This window comes from Dryobates pubescens, chromosome 25, assembly GCF_014839835.1.
Source record: "Dryobates pubescens isolate bDryPub1 chromosome 25, bDryPub1.pri, whole genome shotgun sequence".
NCBI lineage: Eukaryota > Metazoa > Chordata > Aves > Piciformes > Picidae > Dryobates > Dryobates pubescens.
The window spans coordinates 1,120,947-1,142,857 of record NC_071636.1 but is presented as its reverse complement, the minus strand read 5'-3'; the positions used below and the strand labels follow the sequence as shown (position 1 = coordinate 1,142,857).

Here is a 21,911-nt window from a genome sequence, read left to right as displayed (position 1 = left end):
AGGGCACCGTCGGGGAGGTGACACCCCCACGGCACGGCGGCGCGGGGGGGACAGCTCCAGGGCCAGCCTCGCCGACTCAACCCCACGTGGGGCCCCACCGCCGCGCTCCCTCCCGTGGCTCCCGGGCCGGCCAGGGTAGATCTGGGGCGCGGGCAGACACCTACCTGCCAGCACGCCCAAGGGCCGCCCGCCGCACCGCATGGCCGGGGCGAGGGCGCTTCGGCGCGGGGCTGCCGGGGCGCGCCGAAGCCACTTCCTTAACTGCCGGGGCGAGGGGGAAGCTGGCCTTTTAAAGAGCACCCGCTCGCCCCCACCTCCCGAGGAGGCACACCCGGGACCCAGCGGAAAGGCAAGAGAAGTGAAGCCGTGGCCCGGGGGCCAATGAGCAGGGCGAGCCGCCCCCGGGGGGAGGAAATGATGCCGGGCGGGCGATGGGGATGTTCTTCGATTCAGTTCCTCGAGGGAGTCTCGGTAGGTCCAGCCCCGGGAGCGCCCGGTCCCGCCGATCGCCCCGCACCCGGCCCCGCCGCTGCCGCGGGAACCCCATGACCTGCTTCTTGGGAAAGGGCTGCATTGAGTCATGCCAGTCCTGCTGCTGGGTGCCCGGCAGGCCGGGTGAACCCAAACCGGCTTCAGCTGCCCCAAAGCACAAGTGCAAGACACCGGTGGCGGTGGCACCCGGCGATGCTGGCCGTGGGGGGACAGGTAGGTGTCATCAGGGAGGCCTTTGCAACCCAAGTCCAGCTGTGGGAGCTGAAAATCCAGCCTGGGAAGGAGGGAGGTGGAAGGCTGGGAAGTAGGGAGCATCCCAGCAGGGCTGGGGTCTGCACCCAGTGATGCTCCATCAGGTGCTCTGCCTGCTCACACCCACCCGCCCCTCAGCGTGACACATTTGGGTGCTGGCCACAGAGGAGACACCAGGCAGCACAGCACAAGTGCTCTGCCCAGCAGCACCCATAGGAGCCTCATGGGAGGAAATGCAACTTCCCAGTGCCATACAGCCACAGCAGGACCCACACGGGGCCCTGGGTGTTGCCCAAGGGCACAAGGGCCGAGGGCAGCGGAAGCTTTGTGCGGGCAGCAGTGCCCTCACTGCTGCGTCACTCTTATGCAATACCACCATGGGAGAACCCAACTTATGTGGCCCCAGGGCCTGGCATGGCCTTGGCACTGCCAGCAGCGCCCAGCGCAAACCCCATTGCCCCTCTCAGCTCTCCTTTCCCAGGAGATGGCATCTGACAGGAGCTTGGCACCAGTGTGGCTGTCCCTGCTCCGGCCAAAGGCATGCATTCAGTCAGCCTGCTGAGCGGTGTCGCAAGCCAGCTGATTTTGGTGACCACCAGAAGTTGCTGACGTGAGCAGAGGGAGCTGCTCTGTGCCACATTTGCCATTCAGAGGGCTTGGTGGTGGCACAGCAGCACAGCCCGGAAATAACCTCCCCTCTGGGGCAGAAGAGCACAGCTGTGACTCACTTCCAGAAGAAGAACCGTTGTCTTTCCCCAGCATTTCCCCTCCTAACTGCTCTTCCCTGTGCAGGACTCCCTGCTGCAGGAGTGAGGCTGGCACTGCTTCCTCCACCAGCTGCCTCTGCTGCCTCCTCCTCCTCCTTGGGATGTCCCCTGGCAGAAGTGGGCCTGGGGCAGGCAGGGCCGTGCCCAGGGCAGGCCTGAAGGGGTGGAGAAGCCAGGAGAATGTCCTTCCCTCTCCACACCTGCTTGACTGAAGGAGTTTGTTCATCTCTCTAGTCAGACAGGCTGTTAGCCACCTGCCTAACCATCTACCTGTACATTTGTACATCCATCTGTCCATCCATCCTTCCACCTCTGTATCCATCCATCAAACCCATCAGCCATCCATTCGTTCATTCACCTGCCCAACCATCTACTCTCCATCCACCCATCCATCCATCCATCCAGCTATCCATCCCTCCCTCCATCTGCCCAGTTATGTATCCATCCATCTGCCCAGCTATGCATCCATCCATCCAGCTATCCATCCATCCCTCCATCTGCCCAGTTACGTATCCATCCATCCATCCATCCATCCATCCACCCATGCATCCCTCCAGCTATCTATCCATCTGCCCAGCTATGTATCCATCCATCCATCCCTCCCTCCCTCCTTCCCAGACCCCATGCACCCCTCCACCACGCAGGATGCCAGGGCAGGACCCCAGGGGCCCCATCCAGAGGAGCTGACCCACGCAGGCAGAGAGCACCGATCCTCACCTCCCGCACGGCCACTGGTGGTCCTGTCCCCTCCGCATGCCACTGTCACATCCTCGGGCTCCACCTGGGATCCCTGCCAGGCCAGGCCCCACGGGCAGCGGAAAGCGGGCGGCGGGGGACTGTGCAATACCCAGCGGCGACAAAAATAGCGGCGGTGACCGCATGGGGCAGCTGCAGTTTCTTCACCGCCCGGCGCGCGTCACCGCCGTCCCATGACTCGGGACCAGCGAGACAGGAAAGCCAGCGGCCGGCAGCAGCTGGAGCTGACGCGGGGAGGGCACGGCCGGGACCCCAGCACGCTGCCACGTGGTGCACGGGAGAGCAGGCACTGGGGCTGGGGGGCAGGAGCGGCGGCACGGTCACCCACCAGCCTGAGCCCCGTCCTGAGGGAAGAGCCCAAGGAGGAGTCCACCACACTCGTGCTCCCATCGTGTCCTGCCCACTGACCAGGCGTCACCCCTGGGGCACAGAACCCTCCAGGTGCCCCAGGAGGGGACAGTTCCTGCTCAGGGCACCCCACCTGGCTGGGAGGTGCCGTGGCAGAAGCATCTCCAGCCCTAGGCTCAAGTCCTTCCCTTCATGCCTCGGTTTCCCCCAGCCCATGAGAGCTGCCCCAGCATGGGGCATGGAAAGGCAGAAGTGTGGCAGTGGGAACCATGCCTCAGTTTCCCCAGGGCTGCTGTCATGCTGCCTGGCTGCCACCTTCCCCCTTTTTCACCCCAAACACAGGGGCAGGTGATCTCCTCACCTTATGGCAGGGCCGTGAGGAGTGTCCATCTGCCCCAGTCACATCCCAGCCCACCCAGGGCCTCCGCAGCAGGGAGGAGCTCTGGGCCACCTCCCTCCCCAGGGCTCCAGGGGAATAAAAATAACACCACTTTTATTGAGTTATTACAAACAGGGTGAAAACACAGCTTGGGAGGAGCTGGGGGGACACCCTCATCCCCCGACCAGGGTGACAGCCCAGACAACAACACAGGGCCACCCCAGAGGGGACACAGGGCTGGGGCTGAACCACAGCCCTCCCTCCTAGGAGATTTTTGCAGGGGGGGAGCCCAGCTCCAGGGATGCTTTCACCAGACAGGGAGCTGGCCCAGGGGTACCCCAGGGCATCATGGCCATCCCCTCATCCAAGGAGACCACCCATGGGGACACTTAAGGGTGTGAGGACACCTCACCCCCAGCACCACGGTGGCACATCACTGCTCTCTGGCATGTCCCCCGAACGTCCTCTGCTCCAGTAGGTCCCTGGGGACGTTCCCCTTCCTCCTGAGCCCCCCAGCCCCACACAGGCAGGGCTGGAGGCAGAGAATGGCATTGTGGGGACACCGTCCCCCCTGCCACAAGGCCACCAGGTCCCCAAAGCCACCCTACTTCCAGTGGACAGGCAGTGACACTGCACCTAGCTCTGCCCCACGCCGAGGGGAGCCTTAAAAACAAAGACAAAGAACGGAGGGGGTGGGGGTCCCACGGCGCCACCAGGCAGGGCCACCCACCGCAGGGACAGCCGGCCGCTATCTGCCGCTCTCCTGGCGCTGTTGCAGCAGCTGGATGACCTCAGCGATGCCCTCCTCAGGGACCTGCCAGGGGGAGGGGACACAGAGCAGGGGTCAGCCCCGAGGGGACAGCCCCGGGGCGGTGGGTTCCCGGGCAGGGGCTCACCAAGGCATGGTCGAAGTTGAAGGTGCTGATGTAATAGGCTGAGATGTCGGCGGCAGCCAGCGGCTCGGCGATCTGAGCCACGATGCCACACTCGTCTGGGGAGGCAAAGGGACCCTGGGGTGAGGGGGTGGCCCTGGTGGCACAGCCACGGGGACACGGAGGGACAGTACCACCCCGAAGGATCCATCCCTTGGCAGGGTGGTGAGACAGCTAAGTGCCGTGGGGACAAGCGGGGAGAGCATCACCCCGAGGAGCATCATCCCCTGAAAGCACTCCCTGGGTAGGGTGGTGGCACAGCCTGGTGGCACAGCCATGGGGACACACAGGAAGAGCATCACCCCAAAGCATTCCCTGGGTGGTGTGGTGGCACAGGGAGGGAGGGGGGACACGGCCACCACGGTCACACTCACCGAAGCCGAGGGGCTGCCCACCGATCCGCACCATCCGCCACAACTCCCCCGTGGAACTGGTCAGCAGAAGGTCACTTGGGAACCTGAGAGAGGGCAGAGCTGAGGGTAACACTGTCCCTCCCCTCTTCCTGTGTCCCCAGCCCTGGGCTGGGACAGGCAGAGGGACGGCCCCACAGGTGGCACCTACCGCTTCTGGGTCTCGGCGTCCATCACGATGGAGATGTAGCCCTCGATGAGGGAGAAGGCGAAGAAGGTGATGGAGTCGAGGTCCTGGCTGCTGGCTCCAGCCTCCCTGGGGGGGCTGTGGAGCGGGGAGGGGGGAAAGGAGCCACAGGGAGGGGCAATGAGCCCCGAAATTGTGAGAGGTCCTACTGGTGGCACTGGGCATGTTCAGGCATCCTACTGGGATGCCTGCAGGGTGGAGGAGAGGGGGGATGGGAGCAGGTGCTGCCCCTTAGGTCTGCAAGCTTGCAGAGCCATGGAGCTGGGGGGACAGCAGGTGCTTGCCAGGACAGGGGGGACACAGGGCTCTGCAGCGTTCCCATAGCACCATGGTGCCTCCAGGAGTGCCCCACCAAAAGGGACTGCACCCCAGGCTACATGGCCAGGACTTGGCCAGTAGCATCCCCTCCCCCCAGCACCATTACCACCTTCTCCTGTTTCACAATCCCCCCTTCCCCAAGGTTCGCTGCACTGGGGGTTCTCATGCCCCTGGGCCACCTCACAGCTACCACCTGGGAGGTGGCAGCAGGACCTCAGCACCCACAGGGCTGCAGCCCCTCCAGCACACTCAAGAGGACAAAACCGGTTTGAACACACACCCAGCACTTGAAAAGCCGCTGGGAGCAAGGGTGGAAGGAAGTGACACCGAGGTTGAGGTGGGACCAGGCGAGGGGCCACCACTGTGTCCCTGTACCCAGGACCCACCTGTGGGAGTAGAAGAGGACGTCAATGAGCATGGTGGCGATGGCAGGCAGTGTGTCGGGGGCCACAGTCAGGATGCAGAAGCGAGTCTGGGGGCTCTGCACGGGGTGCAGCGTGGGGCTGGTGGCTGGCAGGGGAACAGCCACCCGTCAGGTGCGGGCACAGCTCGGGGACAGTACCGCAGCGCCACCTCGTGGCCACCGCTCGGCATCCCTCGGGGCACGGAAGGGAGGCCGCAGGGGTCCCCCGAGGCTGCGGGTACCGCCGGTGCGAGCCCGGAGCATCTCAGCGGGAATCAGGTGACCGTGGGGGGACACGGGACCCCGTGCCACTCACCCGGCTTGGACTTGAGGAAGCCGTTGCTCACGTCGTCACAGGTGACAGGGACACACTCGCCGCTCTCCTCCTTGTAGATGTCGAACTCCCCGGCCAGCGTGTGGATCACCACCGGCAGGTCCCGCTCCCGCACCTGGCCAGGGCTGCGGCATCAGGCCCAGCACCGCCACCACCCCCCTCCCACCGGCTGGGCACGGCTAGGTGCCCACCCAGCTCCGCAGGAGCCCAAGCAGCACCATCCCCACCCTCAGCCAACGTGGGCTCACCAGGATGAAGTCGGTCTGGTAGGTGGAGAGCATCAGCACGGAGACGTGGTGCTCGGCCAGCGGCGCGATGACGGAGCGGGCGATCTTGGTGACGCCGGTGGCCTGGCTGCCAGAGGGTGCCCGGCCGTTGGAGACCACGCTGAGCACCAGCCACGTGGAATCTGCCACCTGCATGAACTCGGAGGGCGGCAGCTCTGTGTGGGGCGTAAGGGGAACTGAGGCACGGGCTCCCCCGCCGAGGGCACGGCACGGCCCAACGGCACCCGGCGCCGGCCCCGCCGCAGGGCTCACGGCGTCCCTCGGGAGGGGAGCACGGCCAGGGCAGGATCAGCCCCAGCTCGGGGGCTGGAGGTGCTGGTTTGGGGTTGCAAACCAGCCCCATTCACATGTGGGAGGGCTGGGTGGGGCTCAGCCACTCCAGGTGCTGAGGTGGCACCGGAATGTGGCCGCAGAGATGTGTGCTGCTGAGGCTCTGACTCCCCTGAGCCCCGGGGTGCATCTCTCCTCCCTGCAGCAGCACCCTGGGCTGGGTGCCAGTGGGTGTCGGGGCACACTGCACCCCAAAACTGGCATTGCCAAAGCCCTGGGGCTGCCTGGATAATCCCTGCTACCCCAGGATCCCCCAGCCCAGCACCAAGGATGCTTAGGGTGGGGACATGTGGCACCAGAGGGGACAAGGGAAAGGGCCATGCTGCCATTCCTGGGATGCCAGCACCTTGTGCCAGCCCAGCCAGGACAGGCCAAGCCCAGGCTGGAAGGGGGCCAGGGCTGCTTCCCAAAAGGTGCTTTTGTTGGCTGGTTCCTGGCCGGCTCCTTCCTGCCCTGGGGCTGAGGTGACAAGAGGCTGTGCCCATGTCCCCCTTGCTGCACTCACCCATGTGCCCAGGAGAGGGGCTGGCACCGCTGGGGTGCTCCAGGACCCATCCAGGCACACCACCCACCACCCAGCACCACTTTCCCTACCCCACAGTGCTCTCTGGAAGGGACTGGGGCAGGTCCATACCCCAGGGGGTCTCCAAACCAAGACAGGAGGCAGCACCCACAGACTCCCACAAGCACCCAGCCCTTCGGTGGGCACCCAGCCACCACGGCAGCGGCAATGGGGAGGTCGTCCCAGGGAGGGGTCTGGCACCCATGGCGGGACCCTATCACCGGACAGGCTCCCGAACCGTGGCTCGGGGCAGGGCGGGAGCGGGGCCGGATCCCGGAGCCTCGGTGGGTGTTCCCAGCGGCTGTTCCTGCGCAGGAAGCGCCAGAACGGCCTCGGCTCCGGCCCAGGGCTGAGCTTCGGGGACGCGCGGGGGGGAAGGTGGGGTTAGGACACATGGGGACACGGGGTCCTGTCCCAGCACTCTCTGCTTAATGGCTTTTCAACACCACCATGGGCGAGGCAGCGGAGGGGACCCTGCCGTACCCCTGCCACCCACCCCGGGGCTTAATCTAGATCCCCAAGGGAAGAGAAGGGGTGCAGCAGGGGGTCCCCTGCCTAGCCCCTCAGCGGGGAAATGCTGGCAGCCCCCCAACCCTGGTGGGGGGAGGAACAGAGGGTGCAGCGGGGCTGCCGGCTCGCAGCACCATTGTTCGGCACTTCCCGCCCTCCCCTCGGGATTGAGGAACATTTGTCCACAGGCCCCGAAATAAAACAATACGTGGGGGATGGCCCTGGCTCCGGAGAGCTCAGCCCCACAGCCCCTGCCCCGTGTGCAAGGCTGGGAAGGAGGTGGCAGCTGGCTCCGTCCAGCCAGTGCCCCAAGGCCGGAGGGCTGACCCCTGCTCCTTGGGGCACGTCCAAGGTGATAAAGCTGTGGCCGGCTCCTGGGCAGGAAAGTTTGGGCGTGGGAAACCAGGGCAGGATCCGGCTCCCCCCGAGACAGCCCGTCGGGCTGGTTGCACCGGTGGGGATGGTGATGCTTGGACACACGCTGGGTTACCCGCGGTGGGGACATCACCCAGTGACACCTCTCACTGAGAGACACCAGCCTGGACGGCCTCAAGTCCCCCCCACCCCCAGGACTCCCCAAAACCTGGTCCCTGCTGCCAGGCCACATGCCAGGGCTGGGCTCCCTCCTGCCAGCCAGGGTGGGTGCAGAATGGGCCTCTCTCTGCCGAAGAACCGGCCGGCCCCAGCCCTTGCTAGATAAAAGCAGCCAAGGGGACGGTGGCAGGAGGGATGGCAGCAGCCCCCTGTGCAGGCAGGGAGCCAGCAGTGCTGACGGCAGGCATCCTGGCAGGTACCTGCACCCTCTGCCCGACCTTCCAGCCAGCACCAGGCTTCCCACAGACCGCCCTCGGCGGTTTCCCAGTTTGATCCCATGAGCCGGTGGAGCTGCAGCGCTGCCTGGAAGCAGGTTATTAGTGGGGAGAGCCTGGGCCGGGCAAGCTGGTACATCCCTGGTGCGGGCGCCCAGGGGCTGGGAGCTCTGAGGCCGGGCGCCCCAGGGATGGGCACGTACCGAGGGTACAAGCCAGGACTTGCTCCCTGCGGCCCGGGCTGAGAACATGCACAACTCTGTCTGCGGTGCCAGCCCACCCTGCCAGGGACGGGGTGGCTGCCAGAGCCACCACAGGGTACCTTTGAAGCCTTCCTCGTCCAGCATGATGGTGTAGTCCTCGGGGGTCTCCGTCAGACTGAAGAACTTGCACCTGGGAGGAGAAACCGACGTCGCCGACCCCAGCAGCGGCCGGGCAGGGGGATGGAGGAAGAGCGGGAGGGGGTGGGGGAGCTGGAGGAGGAGGAAGGCCGGTACCTGCAGCGCTGGGGCAGGAAGAGCAGCTTGAGCAGCGGGTGGGTGTAGAGCCAGAGCCCGCGGCGCGCCAGGCTTAGCACCCGCACCCGGTGCTCCAGGATGTGCAGGTCCATGGCGGACCCGCCGCGCCAGCACCGGCACCAGCAACCGCCGCCGCCGCCGCTGTAAACGCGGCCCCGGCCCCGCCCCGCGTCAAGGGAGGCGCAACGACAACCCCGCCCTGCCCCGGGACCCGGCCCCGGCACCGCCCCGCCGTGGCACCGGCCCCAGTGCACCCACCGGGAGTTTCGGCGCGCCCGCGCCGGGTCGGCCCCGGAGCGCCGGGATGTCCGCAGCGGACTAGGGTGCCCAGTCCGGACCCAAATCTCGGCCCCCGGAAGCCTGAAGCAGCCCCAGCCCAGGGCCCCCGTAGCCTGAACTGGAGCCCACCCGGATCCCCGGCACTAGAGCCAGTTCAGAGCCCCCGGGGTGCCCACAGCGGACCCATCGTGCAGTCTCGGGGATGCCCGGAGCAGCCTCAGCCCAGACTTCCAGAGTACCTCGGACACCCCCGACCTGCACCCCTTAGGGCCAGAACTGGACCTCACCCAGTGTGCCAGCACCAGACCCAGTTCAGAGCCCCATGATGCCCAAACCAGCCCACATCCAGAGCCCCGGGGTGCCCACACTGGAGAGCTGGAGCAGCTCCAACCTGGATGCCTGGAGCAGTCCCAACTTAGAGCCCCAGGGTGTCAAGCCCATTAGGGGCCTCCTGCCTCTGTTCAGCCACAAGAACTGGGACACTACGAAGGGGACAGGTTTGGGTGCTGGGAAAGGAGCTTACCCCACAGCAGCCCCACAAAGATGCCCCCAGAGCCTGGCAGCCACCATCACAAGCTGGGACAGGTCTCAGCATCCTCCCATGTACACTAAACCCAGGGCCAGCTGCAGGGCTGGGTAACACAGAGGCTGGGTCAGAGCTTAGCCACCCTGGGTGGCACCACTGGGGTGGTGACAGCAGCAGGACTCTTCCCAGGACCCTCCCCAGCACCTGTCCCCCAGGGCTGGGTGAGACAGGGAGGTCAGTCAGGGTTTGGCCACCCTGAGTGGTTCCACTGGAGTGGTGACAAAACAGCAAGACTCTTTCCAGGACCCTCTCCAGCATCTGACCCCCAGGTCCAGGCTTGGCTACCTTGTCTCTAGTGGAGTGGTGACAGAGGAGACAGCAGCAGGACTCTTCTCAGTACCTGTTCCTCAGGGTGAGGTCAGACAGAGCAGCCAGGTCCAGGCTTGGCCACCTTGGGTGTCAGCTGGGGTGATGACTGAGGTGTAACAGCAGCAGGACGCTTCCCAGGACCCTCCCCAGCACCTGGCCCCTCAGGGCTGGGCGAGACAGAGCAGCCAGGTCCAGGCTTGACCACCCTGAGTGTCTCTGCTGGGGTGGTGACAAAGGCATGACGGCAGGCCAGGGTGTCTCACTGAAGCTGATGTAGCAGGAAGTGGGAGGTGCCACCCCCACCCAGCCCCATGCCACCCTTTACCCCATGGCAGCAGAGGGTGAGAAGGCAGGCTGGGAGCTGCAGTGCCTTTACACAATCCTGCTTTATTTACCCCTTTGTACAAAACCGCTTTCCCCGCTGTATTTTACAAAGCTGCCCCTGGCCCCTGGGGAAGGCAGGGGGGAGAGAGGGGCCCCCAGCGTGGGGGAGCACCCAGCCGCTTGCCCACCCCACCTCACCTCTGCTGAGGCCTCGGGGCGGGGGGGGGTAGCAGCAGTGGGGTGAAGGCTCCCCTGGAGCTGTGGGGAGCCCAGGAAACGGGAAGGGGGGGGGAAGGGGGAGGGATGGGAGGGCTTTAGCCCCACGGTTGTGGTCTGGCATCACATCCCGCTGCCGCCGGCGCATCCTGCCTCGGTCCCTGTCCTGCGACGGTTACTGCCACGGAGGAACAATAAATAGGCTCAGTGAGTAGGTCAGTGGGGCACTACATACAGGGCTACAGCTTGATATATCCTCGCTAGATAAAGAGGAGGGGGTGAGGGGTGGCCCCCCGGCTCCTCGCATACCCCCAGTCCCCCTGCACCAGGCACGAGTGCTCGGGGATGGGGCCTGGGTCTGCGCGGCCGGCACAGGGTTGAGGGCTGCAGGAGGGACCCTTGGGTGGTGGGTGGAGGGGCTCTGGGACAGGGAGGAGCGCCCGAGGGGCTCCCACAGCCATGGGGAAGGCGCTCGGGTGGCTCAGCCACCCCCTGCCAGGGCTCCCACAGCTCCTGGTGCCAGCACCCTGCTGGGGTGGGCACCCAGCACGGCCCCGAGCTGGCCCTTTTGGTCACCACGGCCGGCTGAGCTCCCACGGATGAACGCCCCGGCTGCGAGCAGCCCTGCACAGGGGGAACACGGTGTCCCCGGGGAGCCACACCGGCCAGCCTGCCCCCCACCCCTCCAGCCCAGAGCCCCCAGCACTGGGCGTCAGGGTCCCCACACAGCCCCCACAGCTGGGCGTCCTCGAGCCCGGGGTCCGTGCGCAGCCCAGCTGCCCGGCGTGGGGCCCCACGGCCACGCTGGCCCTACAAGTACGTGTCCTCGCTCTCCCGGGAGCTCAGGCTCTCCTTGGACTGGTGGTGGGGGGAGACCTGGGGGTGCAGCAGCTCCCGGGCCGAGCCGGGCGCTCCGTTGCCCTCGGCGCCGGGGCCGTTGGTGGGGCCGGCCGGGCTCTTCTCTCGGCTCTTCTCCTTGCTCTTGCGGGCCTTGGGCACGGGGGCGGGCCCCGGGGGCACGATGATGGAGGGCACGGGCTCCAGCGCCTTGCGGGGAGGGGGCTCGGCCTCGCTGATGGCCTTGGCCCCGTGCAGGCGCGGGGGGGACTTGCACTGCAGCTCCCCGTGCGTCTCCCGCCACTTCTTCAGCTGGATCAGGTGCTCCCGCTCGATCTGACGCTCCGTCACCGGCAGCTCGATCACCTGCGGGGGGCACAGCGCTGCCATCGGCGTCCCCACTGCCGCCCAGCAGCCGGCTCGGCCGCAGACGAGCCCCGGAGCAGAGGGAGCCCCGGGCGGGAGCCTGCCGGGGATTGCCCTCGGCGATGCCCAGCCGGGGACGGTCCGGGCGGGCGGCACCGGGGCCTCCCAGACCCTCCCCAGCTCCTCACCTCCTGCACCAGGAAGGCCTCCTGCATGATCTTGGGGCTGAGGGCCCTCAGCCTCTCCATGGTCTCGTACTGGCCCTGGCACGACTTGAGCTTGTCCGAGGAGCCCAGGGTGTGTTTGAGAAGCACGAGGCCCACCCGGAAGATGATCTTCACCCCTGCGAGGGGAGAGGCGAGGCACTGAGCGTCCAGCAGCACGGGGTGACACTGTCACTGTCCCTCAGATGTTGTGGGGCACCAGCTTCCCATCCTGCCAGCACTCAGGACAAGCACGAGAGTGGATCTGGGACCTTGTGTGCCCTCTAGCCCCCAGGGAAAGAGCCTGGTCTCCATCCCCGGCACGTGGCTGCCCCAAACCTGCCCCACAACAGGTCCTACATGCCAGGCTCAGGCAAGCAGCCACGGCAGTGCTCCTGCTGCAGCCTCAAGCACCATCTGTGTGCCACCTCAGGAGGGAGAGGATGGTGGGGAGCTTCTACCTTCACAGAAGAACATGTCCCAGACGCGCAGGACGGAGCTCCAGGGCAGGGTGCGGGAGAAGGCGCACATGAACCACTCCGTCATGTAGAGGATGGGGTCGATCTTCTGCTTGCTCAGGTGCTTGTAGGCCACAGGAGAGACCTTGTGCAGCAGCGAGAAGAGGATCTGCCCATCCAGCTGAATGGCCTCCTGCAGGGACAGCGGCAAGAACCCCAGTGAGCACTTCAACTCCAGCCCAGGCCCGCCCACCCTCCAGACCGGGCTGCAGGAGCAGCTCTGTGCCCCACAGACAGCACCTCAGCCTCAGCCCAGTCCTGGAATCAGCTCCCCAGTGCCCACCTGCCCTCCAGACCTGGCTGTAGGAGCAGATCTGTGCCCCACAGACAGCACCTCAGCCTCAGCCCAGTCCTGGAATCAGCTCCCCAGTGCCCACCTGCCCTCCAGACCTGGCTGTAGGAGCAGATCTGTGCCCCACAGACATCACCTTAGCCTTGGCCCAGTCCTGGAATCAGCTCCTCCCCAGTGCCCACCCACGCTCCAGATGTGCCTGTGGGAGCAGATCTGTGCCCCACAGATAGCAGCAAAGCAACACTGAGCCCCTCTATCCCTGACTGTGGGATGCTCCTGGGGGCTGTGGCACAACAGAGACCATGGGAGCACTCAGGATGTCTCCAACCTCCCTTCCCTCTGTGATGAGGAGCTGGGGGAGGCTTTCAACCTGGAGACATCGCAGGTCCCTGCCGCTGCTGAACACACCATGGGCCCTTCACTCACCAGCTTCTCGCTGTAGTAGCCAGGGAGATACTTCTCACAGATCTGCACCAGGCACCAGAACGCTTGCTGCAAGGCAAGGGACAGCGTGTGAAGGCCCAGAGTGCCCCCAGAGGGACCAGCACCCTCCTGCTGGCCCTGCCCTCCCTGCCCGTACCTCGGCTGGCATGTGCATGAGCAGCACGGCGGCGATGGGCGCCTGGGCCTGGCAGTAGCCCTCCTCCGGGCGGTACAGGGTGTACGCCTTCAGCACCCGGAACAGGTCCTGCTGCCTGTGGGGACACCCGGGAGGGAGAGGTGGGGACAGGGCACAGACACGGCCCACGGGCACTGGGCACCGTCACCTGCTGGCCCAGCAGTGCCACCACGCTTCCCACAGAGCTGGGGTCAGTCCTCAGCTTGGGATCCCAGCGCTGGGGGACACTGACCGCAGCTCTGCTCTGGGGGGCTCTGCACGCAGAGCCCAGGCCTGCCCCAGGGACGAGAGGTGAGGGAGGCAGCAACCATCTGCCAGGGCTGCTGGCTCGGGGGAAGCCACGGTGGGGTAGGGACCCTGCTGCAAGCTCAGGTGTGAGATGCTCACCGATGGGAACAGAGGTGAAACAGAGGCCACAGTGGGCTGCCTCCTCCCTCTGCCCTCCTGCACAGCAACACCCAGGCCCCTGGGTGTCAGAGCTGTGACCTATGCACCACACCCCTGGAAAACTCATGCTGTGAGCTGGGGACCACGGGGGGAGCACTGAAGGGGACACTGTGGGGGATGAGTGTGGCTCGGGGAGGGGGGACAGACAGTGCCCATCCCACAGTGGAGCTCTGGATCAGCCCCACAGCAGCTGCCCTTACCCATGGCCCCCACGCGAGACAAACATCTCGTGGAAGGGGAACTGCCGGTGGAGGTCTCGCTCGATCACATCCAGCCACTTCGGTTCGCCTGGCAGGAGATCCAGTTCCTGGGCAGGAGGGGCACAGGGTGAGTAACATCCTGCACCAGCATGCAGACAGCCCTGCTCCTGCATGCAGGGCCCCCAGGGAGCCCAAGGGAGCTGGTGGAGCAGCCACAGGTTAGAAGAGCTCTCTAAGATCACCCAGTCCCAGTGTTACCCCAGCACTGCCAGGGCACCGCTAAGCCATGGCCCTCAGCACCACATCTTCATGGCTTTGAAACCACTCTAGGGATGGGGACTCCACCACTGCCCTCAGCAGCCTGGGACAGGCCTTGACAACCCTTTTGGGGAAGAAACTCTTCCTCATGTCCAACCCAAACCTCCCCTGGTGCTGTTTGAGGCTGGTCCCTCTTGTCCTATCACTTGCTCCTTGGAAGAAGAGACCAACTCCCACCTGGCTCCAATCTGCTGCCAGGGAGTTGTGGAGAGCAAGAAGGTCTCACACGAGGCCCCATCAAGTTGTAGGTCAGCCCACAGACAGCATCTGGAGCCCAGCCCTGGAGGGAGCAGGCATCACCCCAGCACTGCCCCCCTGCCCAGCAGTACTCACATCAAACTTGCCCATGTTCTGCTCCAGCTTGACCTTGCTCCCAGAGAGGTACTGCCAGGCTCGGCCCCGCAGCGAGGGGGGGATCCCCTTCTGGCACCGCAGCCGGATCTGAGGGCAGAGGTGCAGCTGTCACAGCGAAAATCACGGAGCAGCAGGGACCAAAGAGGCCCCTGGGGTCAGGTGGGAGCCAGGCCCAGCACCACGGTCCCAGGCTGGTCCCCTGCTGCCTCCTTGTACAAGGGGATGTGTCTCTGTACCCCCCGGGACAGGGTGCCCTGCCTCACGACCCATGACAGCCTCAGGGAGTGGCACAGGAGACACTGCTCACCCCTTTCTCCACAGCATGGCACTCAAGATGCCAGCTTGGATGGCAGCTGGAGCTGCAGCAGCAAAAGGAAGCTGTGGATGGCTGCCAGGAGCCCAGCCAAGGCTTTGTGGCTTCCAAGCAGCTTCAAACAAGCCCAGCTCCACCTCAAAGCAGGATCCTGCTGGGAGCTGGAAAATCAAACACTGGAGCCAAGGTGGGGGGAAGGACTGGGGACACTGGGTAGGGCTCCCCAGCCCCTGGGCCAGCCCTGCTGCTCACCTGTGGGGCCATGGACAGCAGGCAGGTCAACCCTTCTGAACACCTCAACTTTTCCACCCGCTCACCCTGGCCAGAAGGACAGCACCGAGCCAGCCCCACACATGGGCAGCTCCTGGGGCCAGCTCCTTGCTCACAGTCATCCTCTGGTCTCCTTGGCACTGAGCACCAGCCAGGACCAAAGTCCATTTGAGGCAGCACCTGCTGGTACCTACCCCCACCACTGAGCCAGCTTAACCCTGCGCTGCCAGCACCCAGCAGGGACCACCCTAAGACCCCTGGGAGCTGGCTGGGTGGAGAAGTGACCACACCACCTTCCCACAGGCCAGGTCACTCAGCAGGGTGGGACCCAGGAGCTCAGTGCTGTCAGCACAGCTACCCCCCCCAAACCCCCACAAAAGCATCCTGGCCACATGCCCCCACCAGGGTGGCACCGTGCCAGGGCTTCCCAACCCCCACCCAGCAGCTCCCAAAGCCTCCCCTGGCCTCTCCTGCTTGCCCAGAACTGCCTTTCCCCACGTGCCAGCCTCACTCAGCTGGCTCCAGCACGGTGCCAACGCCACGGACTGGGAGGGTTTGCTGCTCCCCCCTGCAGAGCTGCTCCTTGCCCCGGGGCCTCTGTGCTGGCAGGAAAGGCCTCGGGCGATGCCCAGGGCGGCTGTGGGCAGCTCTGCCGCTGCTGCCGGCTCCCTCCTGGAGCCTGCTCCCCTTCCTGCTGGATAAGCTGCCAGGAAGGAAGCTGCCTTGCTGGGTTTCGGTTTGGCAGCCCCTCCAGCTGGCCAGGCTCAGCACGGCCAGGGCCAAGAGGCTGAGCACCTCATCCCTTCAGATCCTGGATGGGAGTGCCCAGCCCCTGGGATCCCACCCTGCCCTTCCAGGGGAGCAGGAGCACATTGGGGCTGAGGGATGTTGAAAGCAAAGAGCAATCAGAGCGCTGGGGAGCAGCAGGAGCTGCCCACACCACCTGCCCCCTTTCAGTCTGGCTGCAAAGGGCAAGAGCGGGCATGCAGCACCGGCACGGCTCAGCACCACAGCTCCCACGGGATCCAGGCCAGGCAGGTGAAGGAAGCAGTGTCTGGGGACCCTGGAGCAGTTGCAGGTGTGAGTGAGCCCAGCAGGAGAGATCCCTGGGCTGCCAGCCAGCGCTGGTGTGGCAGCCAGCAACGAAACAGGGCTTCTGGAGGCACAGGGAGCTCCTCTGAAGCAGAAGGGCCTGTGCCACACGGGGGCCATGGCCCCGTGCCACAGCAGCCAGCCTCCTGCCAGAGCCCAGGGCCAGCCCTGGCACCTTTCCCCGAGCAGCTCCAGGCACGGAGCGGCTCTTGGAGGCTGCAGGCACGGATTTGTGGTGCAGGATAGGCTACCCCAGCCCATCAGGCACACAGAGACCTCCAGCAGCTCAGCTGGAGCCCAGGGGAGCGCCGGTGGCAGGCGCACAGCAGCTGGAGCGGTCACCCCAGCCAGGCTGCGGCGCGGCCGGAGAGCGGCGGAAGCTCTCCGGAACAAAGCTCCTGCCTGCCACGGCCCAAAGAGCTCTTCCCAAATCCTTTGTGAGCAGCCAAGAAACAAGAGGAGGGATTCCTGCCTCCTTCACCAGGCACCAAGCAGGGACAGCGCTCTGGGAGCCCAGCACACAGAGCGGTGCCAGGAAGCTCTGCCAGCAGCAGGGAGGAGGAGGAGGAGGAGCAGGAGGCTGCCCTTCGGCCACTCTCAGGCACCCCTGGCCCGTGCCAGCTGCCTCATGGCTGCCAGCAGACACACAACAGCAAGCTGGGACTTGCTGCATCCCATCCCTGCCTCATTCACAGGAGGCTCAGGAGGTCAGGGAGCCCCCAGAGGGCCAAGCCATGGAGCCACCTGGCACCCAGCACCGGGGGTCTCCTGGGGACCTCGGCCTGCAGCCCAGCATCATGCACATCAGGCTCCAACATTTCCTACCCACAGCTTTTTTTGGTCGACAAGATGCTCAGAACAGAAGTTTCCATGACCAAACAATTCCCTGCAGGCAGCCAAAGAAGCCCTAGGAAGGCTCCAGCCCAGTGGGGAGCAGACAGGGGCAGGAGCAGGGGCTGGCTCAGAGACTGCAGGCTCAGCACACCCCCGCCCCCACTGCAAGCTCCAGCTTCCCTCCCACCACCAGGACGTCACAGGGAGGGATCAGCCCAGCCAAGCATCATCCAACGTGTCTGTCTGTCTGTCTGTCTGTGGGGACCTGGTGACAAGCAAGGCTGCCCTAAAGCCCCACGGGGACACAGCTGCGCCCAGCTGCCCCTCTGTGCTGCCTCTCCTTGCTACACAGCTGTGGTGGGGCAGCCCCAGGGGACACAGCCACTGCCCCAGGGGACACAGCCACTGCCCCAGGGGACACAGCCACTGCCCCTTACCTTCTTGTGCTTTTTGGCCATCCACTTGTCCCAGTTGTTGAGCATGTCCAGCCATTTGGACTCTCGCTGCCGCAGCACCTCCAAGGGCACCTCCTCCAGCCTGCAGGGTCAGGGGAGGAGAGGTCGGTCAGCACAGTGCCCTCCCTGCAGCACAGAGCCCCCCTGAGCATCCTCTCCAGCACCCTGGGTGTCCCCTCCCCAGGCAGGACAGGCTCAAGAGCAGCAGCGTTGGTTCCAGTGGCTGCTCGGCGCTGCCGGAAGCGTTTGCCACCCCCGAGCTCACCACCCCCAAGCTCACCACCCCTGAGCTCACCACCCCCCAGCAGCTCACAATCTCTAGGGAGCAGCCTGGGCTGCACCCACTGTGTGCTCTGGCACCCCTGGGGAGCCGTGTGCCCAAGCTGGGGCACGCCAGGAAGCAGGAGTGCAGCAGGAGCCGCTGGCTGAGCTGAGCCGAGCCCCGCCGCAGGGGCTGGCTGCAGATGGAGCAAGCTGAGGCCATAAGCATCATGTCATCTGCAGGGCCCTGGTCCTGCTCACAACCAAAACCCCTGGCCCTGCTCCAGGCCCGGCACAGAGCCCGGCCAAGGGTCCCCCAGGAGGGATGGGGAGTGTTTTCCAGTTGTTCCTAGTTCGGGAATCCAATTTAACCCTGACAAGGCAGGTGGGGATGCTGCTCCTGCCACACCAAAGCTGGCACCACGCCTACAAACTCCCCGTGCCACCCTCTTGCCCTTCAACAGCTTGGAGGTGGGTGACAAGACAGCTTGGCCAGACCCTGGCCATGGCCACCCCTGGGAGGACAGAAACTGCTTCTAGCCATCACTTAAGAAGGGTCAGCTTCAGCAGACTTGATGCCCCAGGGCCATGTTGATCCCAGGAGCGGCCAGATCCTTCCCAAGGACCTGCAGATGGTGGTCTGGGCACTGAGCATCCCCCAGAAAGGTGCTGAGCACCCAGCCGCACTGCATGACACACGGACGCTGCCTCCTCCCAGACTCACCGGCGCTGGGAGCCAGAAAGCGAGCAGCCCTGCGAGCCCAGGGCCACATCCAGCTGGCAGCGCCGCCCCGCTCCCTGCCCAGCCCTTCCCCGCCGGGTCCCACCCGCCGCAGCGGGTCAAACAGGGCTGAGCACGATGGTTCGGCAGAGCGATCCTGCTCCGAAGGGATTCGCCTCGCTCGCTGCAGCCGCCCCACCCTCCGCGGAGCGCCCGGCGGCTCCCCGGCCGGCGGCACGGGGCCCGTGAAGGCTGGCCCCGGGCCGGGGAGCCCGGGCTGCCGAAGGAGCTGCGGCTCTCCGAGGCGTGGGAAGCTCGGGAGTACTGGACGCTGGATACAGGCGCTGGCCGCGGGCCTGCTGGAGCCCAGCCAGCCCAGCCTGGAAGCTGTTACCAGCTGATGGCTGCTTGGCAGCGGGCAGGGAGCAAGGACCAGAGGCATTTCAGATGGCTGCGGCTGCGAGGATGGAGGATGTGGTGGGAGCACCCCAGGCTGGAGGGGAGTGAGATACCCTGTGCAGGGAAGGTGATTCTCTGCAGCCATGCTGTGGGTGACAACCTCACAGCTCAGCCCTTCCTCATGCCCCTCACCCTCCACAGGGCCTGGGACACCCCATGAGTCCTCCTTGTGCTTCCAGACCCTCCACAGGTTGCCAGAACACCCACTTGCCCTGCCTTTGCTTCCCCAAAGCCTTCTAGCTGGAGGGACCCCAGTTCTGCCTGCCATGGGTAGGGGCCATGTGCTCTTGTTTATGCACTCCTGGACAGATGGAGAGCGGATAAAAGCCCTGAGGAGAGCAGGATTGAACCCCAGAGCATCTGTGGGACACAGGAGGAAAGCTCAGTCCGCAGTGACTGCAGTCCCCACCTGTCTCCAGCACCAGAAGCTCGGGCTGGCAAACCACTGCCTGCTGAACATCAAGGGCAGGGACATTATTACACCAAGCACTCAAGGACAAAATGACAAGAGGCAGGACCCCCCTGGTGCCCCAGAACACGTTGTGTGTGCATGGGATGGGGTGCAGCACCCCATGCAGGAGAGGCCAGCCTGCTCCTGCAGTGCTGAGCCATGGGCAGGGACAGGCTTTATCACCCAGCACGATGCACCTTGCCCAGCACCAACAAACAAACTCTCCTGGTACACTGGCAGAGTAACACCCACAGGCTTGTGAGGGGCTCCTTGGAGATGGGGAAACTGAGGCACAGGGCCCAACCAGCACCAGAGCATGAAGATGAGGAGCCTGCTCCAGGTAATCTCCCAGCTGGAGAGGAGCAAGCTGCCACGAACTGTCCCTGCCGCGGTCCTGCGCCTCTCCGGGCGTTGCTGTGAAACCACGGCCGGGAAGGCAAACACCAAGCAAGCTGCGGAACCAGCTCCCCAGCAGCCCAGAGCGCATTCCTGGGTGCTGACACCGCCCTAGGGCCCAGCGCCCTGGGCTGGCGATGCCATGGGTGCTGGGGGCCGACTTCAGCTTCCTCTACCGGCTTCCTCCCGGCACGGCAGGCCGGCCAGCAGGCTCCTCGCAGGGCAGCTTTCGCCAGCCGCTGCCGATGCCGGTTCCGCTGGCAGGACACCCAACAACAGCAAGTCCTCCCCAGCTCGACGGTGGCCAAAATTACACCGGAATCCAGCTCTTCGAGGAGAAGAGGCCGGGAGGGGACCAGACGCTGAACTCGGCACGGGGGCCTCGGCGCTGCGGGCAGCCTCCAGCCGCCCCGCCTGGGATGGACGCAGCGCTCCAGCCCTTCCCCGATCGATGCAGGAGGGATGGGGGGGAAGTGGGAACAGCTTTCGGGGCTCTTGTTCACATCGTGGCTGCTGCAGCCTCCACCGTGGGCACACAGCATACCCTGGGGACGGTGGTGGCACTAAAGGCCGGGGCACGGGAGAGTCCTTGCCCAGCTGCTGCCGGTGCTGCTCCTCCGAGAGCGATTAAATCCCCGATGGGTCACAGAGCCATGGAATGGTTTGGTTGGAAAGGACCTTAAAGACCATCTAGTCTAAACCCGCCCCTGCCACGGAGGCGCTGCCCAGCGAGCTGGGAACACCGGCTGTCCCCTCCGCAGCGGCCCCGGGGCAGACACCGGCCCCGAGCCGCCCCACGCCGCGGGCCTGGCGCCGGGAGGGCCCGGGGGAGCCCGCGCTGGCTCCTCGGCGGCCTGACGGAGCCAAAGCAGCGGTGCGGGCCCTCGCCCGCTCCCCCGCAGCCCGCCCCAGGAGCTGCCGCTCTTCCGGGCCGCGGGGCCGGGGGCGGATGACAACCCTTCCCCCCGGGGCGGGAAGAGCCGTTACCGGCCCGGCCCAGCGGCCGAGGCCCCGCGGCCCGGCCCTGCGGGAGCCCAGGGCCCGGAGGCGGCCTCAAGCGGGGCCTAGGGCGGCTCCTGCAGGCCCGATGCGCGCACCCCGCCTCGGCCCCGGCCCCACTCACGTCCCCTCGGCGCCGCGGCTGCCCACGATAAACCCGAACTTGTCGACGCGCCGCTCTTCGGGGCCGCCGCCGCCGTTCACCTCGGAGTCAGAGCCGAGGGAGCTGAGCTCGTCGCCGCCCGGCTCGGCCAAGCTCTCCCGGGTGCCAGCCAGGCTCCCGCCGGGCGAGCCGGGCCCGCCGCCCCCGCGGCTCTTGGCCATGGCGGCGGCTCAGCGGCGCGGCGGCCGCTCCTCCATGCCGCGGCCACGGCGGCGGCCACACCCCCACGCCCGCCCGGCCACGACGCTATTGGGCGGGAGCGAAGTCTCCTGCCAACCAGCTGCAAGGATGAAGCCGGAGACGGCCCGCCCCCGGAAACGATTGGCTCAGCAGGCGGGAGGGAGCTGTCTGTCAAGGCTGGCAGAGACGGGGCGGCTCTGCGTGAGGCTCGGGGCGGGGGCAGGACGGGCAGCGGGGCTGCGGACCGGCTCCGCAGTGGGGCTGGGGCCGCGGACCGGCTCCGCAGCGGGGCCAGGCTGGACACAGCGGGATGGGGAATACACTGGAGCTGCAGGGGAGTTGGATGGGGCTGCAAGGGAGCTGTACCAGGGTTTCAGGCGGCCGTACTGGAATGCGACACTAGGAGAGCCCCGCCTGGGGTATGTTCCCTACTGGGCCAGAGTCCATACTGGGCCAAGCCTATGCTGGAGCTTGGAACGCACTGGGACTGCACAGAAGCTGGATGAGGCTGCAAGAGGGCTGTTTAAGGACACTCCGAAGGCTCTGGCACAAGTGGCAGCCCCTTTACAAGCACCCCACACTCCAAACCAGCCCCACCACTGCTTCACTTTGAGGCACCCCATCACCACCAGCCCAAACAAGTCAAACAGGCTCCACTCTCCTAAAGAGAAACCATTAAAGAATCTATAAGCAACTGGGTGAGACCTGTCCTGGTTGAAAACATCCAACCCTCACCAACTCAGCACTTCATTTTTAACTCCCTTGCCAGCAGGGAGTTTCACAGGCCTGGTAGGGCTGAACTCCTTTTGCCAGGCTGGTAGAAGGGATTATCCCTAAAGCCCAAACTATTTCCCC

General features: G+C 65.7%; 2 protein-coding genes across 2 annotated transcripts; both read right to left on the bottom strand.

Moving 5' to 3' along the window:
* Positions 1-3,663: 3,663 nt before the first annotated feature.
* Positions 3,664-8,740, bottom strand: CASTOR1 (cytosolic arginine sensor for mTORC1 subunit 1). Its single transcript, XM_054173183.1, has 9 exons — positions 8,574-8,740; positions 8,399-8,469; positions 5,827-6,020; positions 5,561-5,693; positions 5,228-5,351; positions 4,488-4,601; positions 4,301-4,383; positions 3,891-3,985; positions 3,664-3,808 (listed from the first exon to the last, which is right to left on the bottom strand). The coding sequence occupies exons 1-9, from the start codon at positions 8,684-8,686 to the stop codon at positions 3,743-3,745; spliced, it is 993 nt and encodes a 330-aa protein (XP_054029158.1). The 5' UTR covers positions 8,687-8,740; the 3' UTR covers positions 3,664-3,742.
* Positions 8,741-11,010: 2,270 nt separating this feature from the next.
* Positions 11,011-21,103, bottom strand: TBC1D10A (TBC1 domain family member 10A). The gene is made up of 9 exons (XM_054173064.1): positions 20,838-21,103; positions 17,409-17,508; positions 14,442-14,549; positions 13,791-13,897; positions 13,105-13,219; positions 12,951-13,016; positions 12,176-12,365; positions 11,700-11,854; positions 11,011-11,511 (listed from the first exon to the last, which is right to left on the bottom strand). The coding sequence occupies exons 1-9, from the start codon at positions 21,035-21,037 to the stop codon at positions 11,119-11,121; spliced, it is 1,434 nt and encodes a 477-aa protein (XP_054029039.1). The 5' UTR covers positions 21,038-21,103; the 3' UTR covers positions 11,011-11,118.
* Positions 21,104-21,911: the final 808 nt, after the last annotated feature.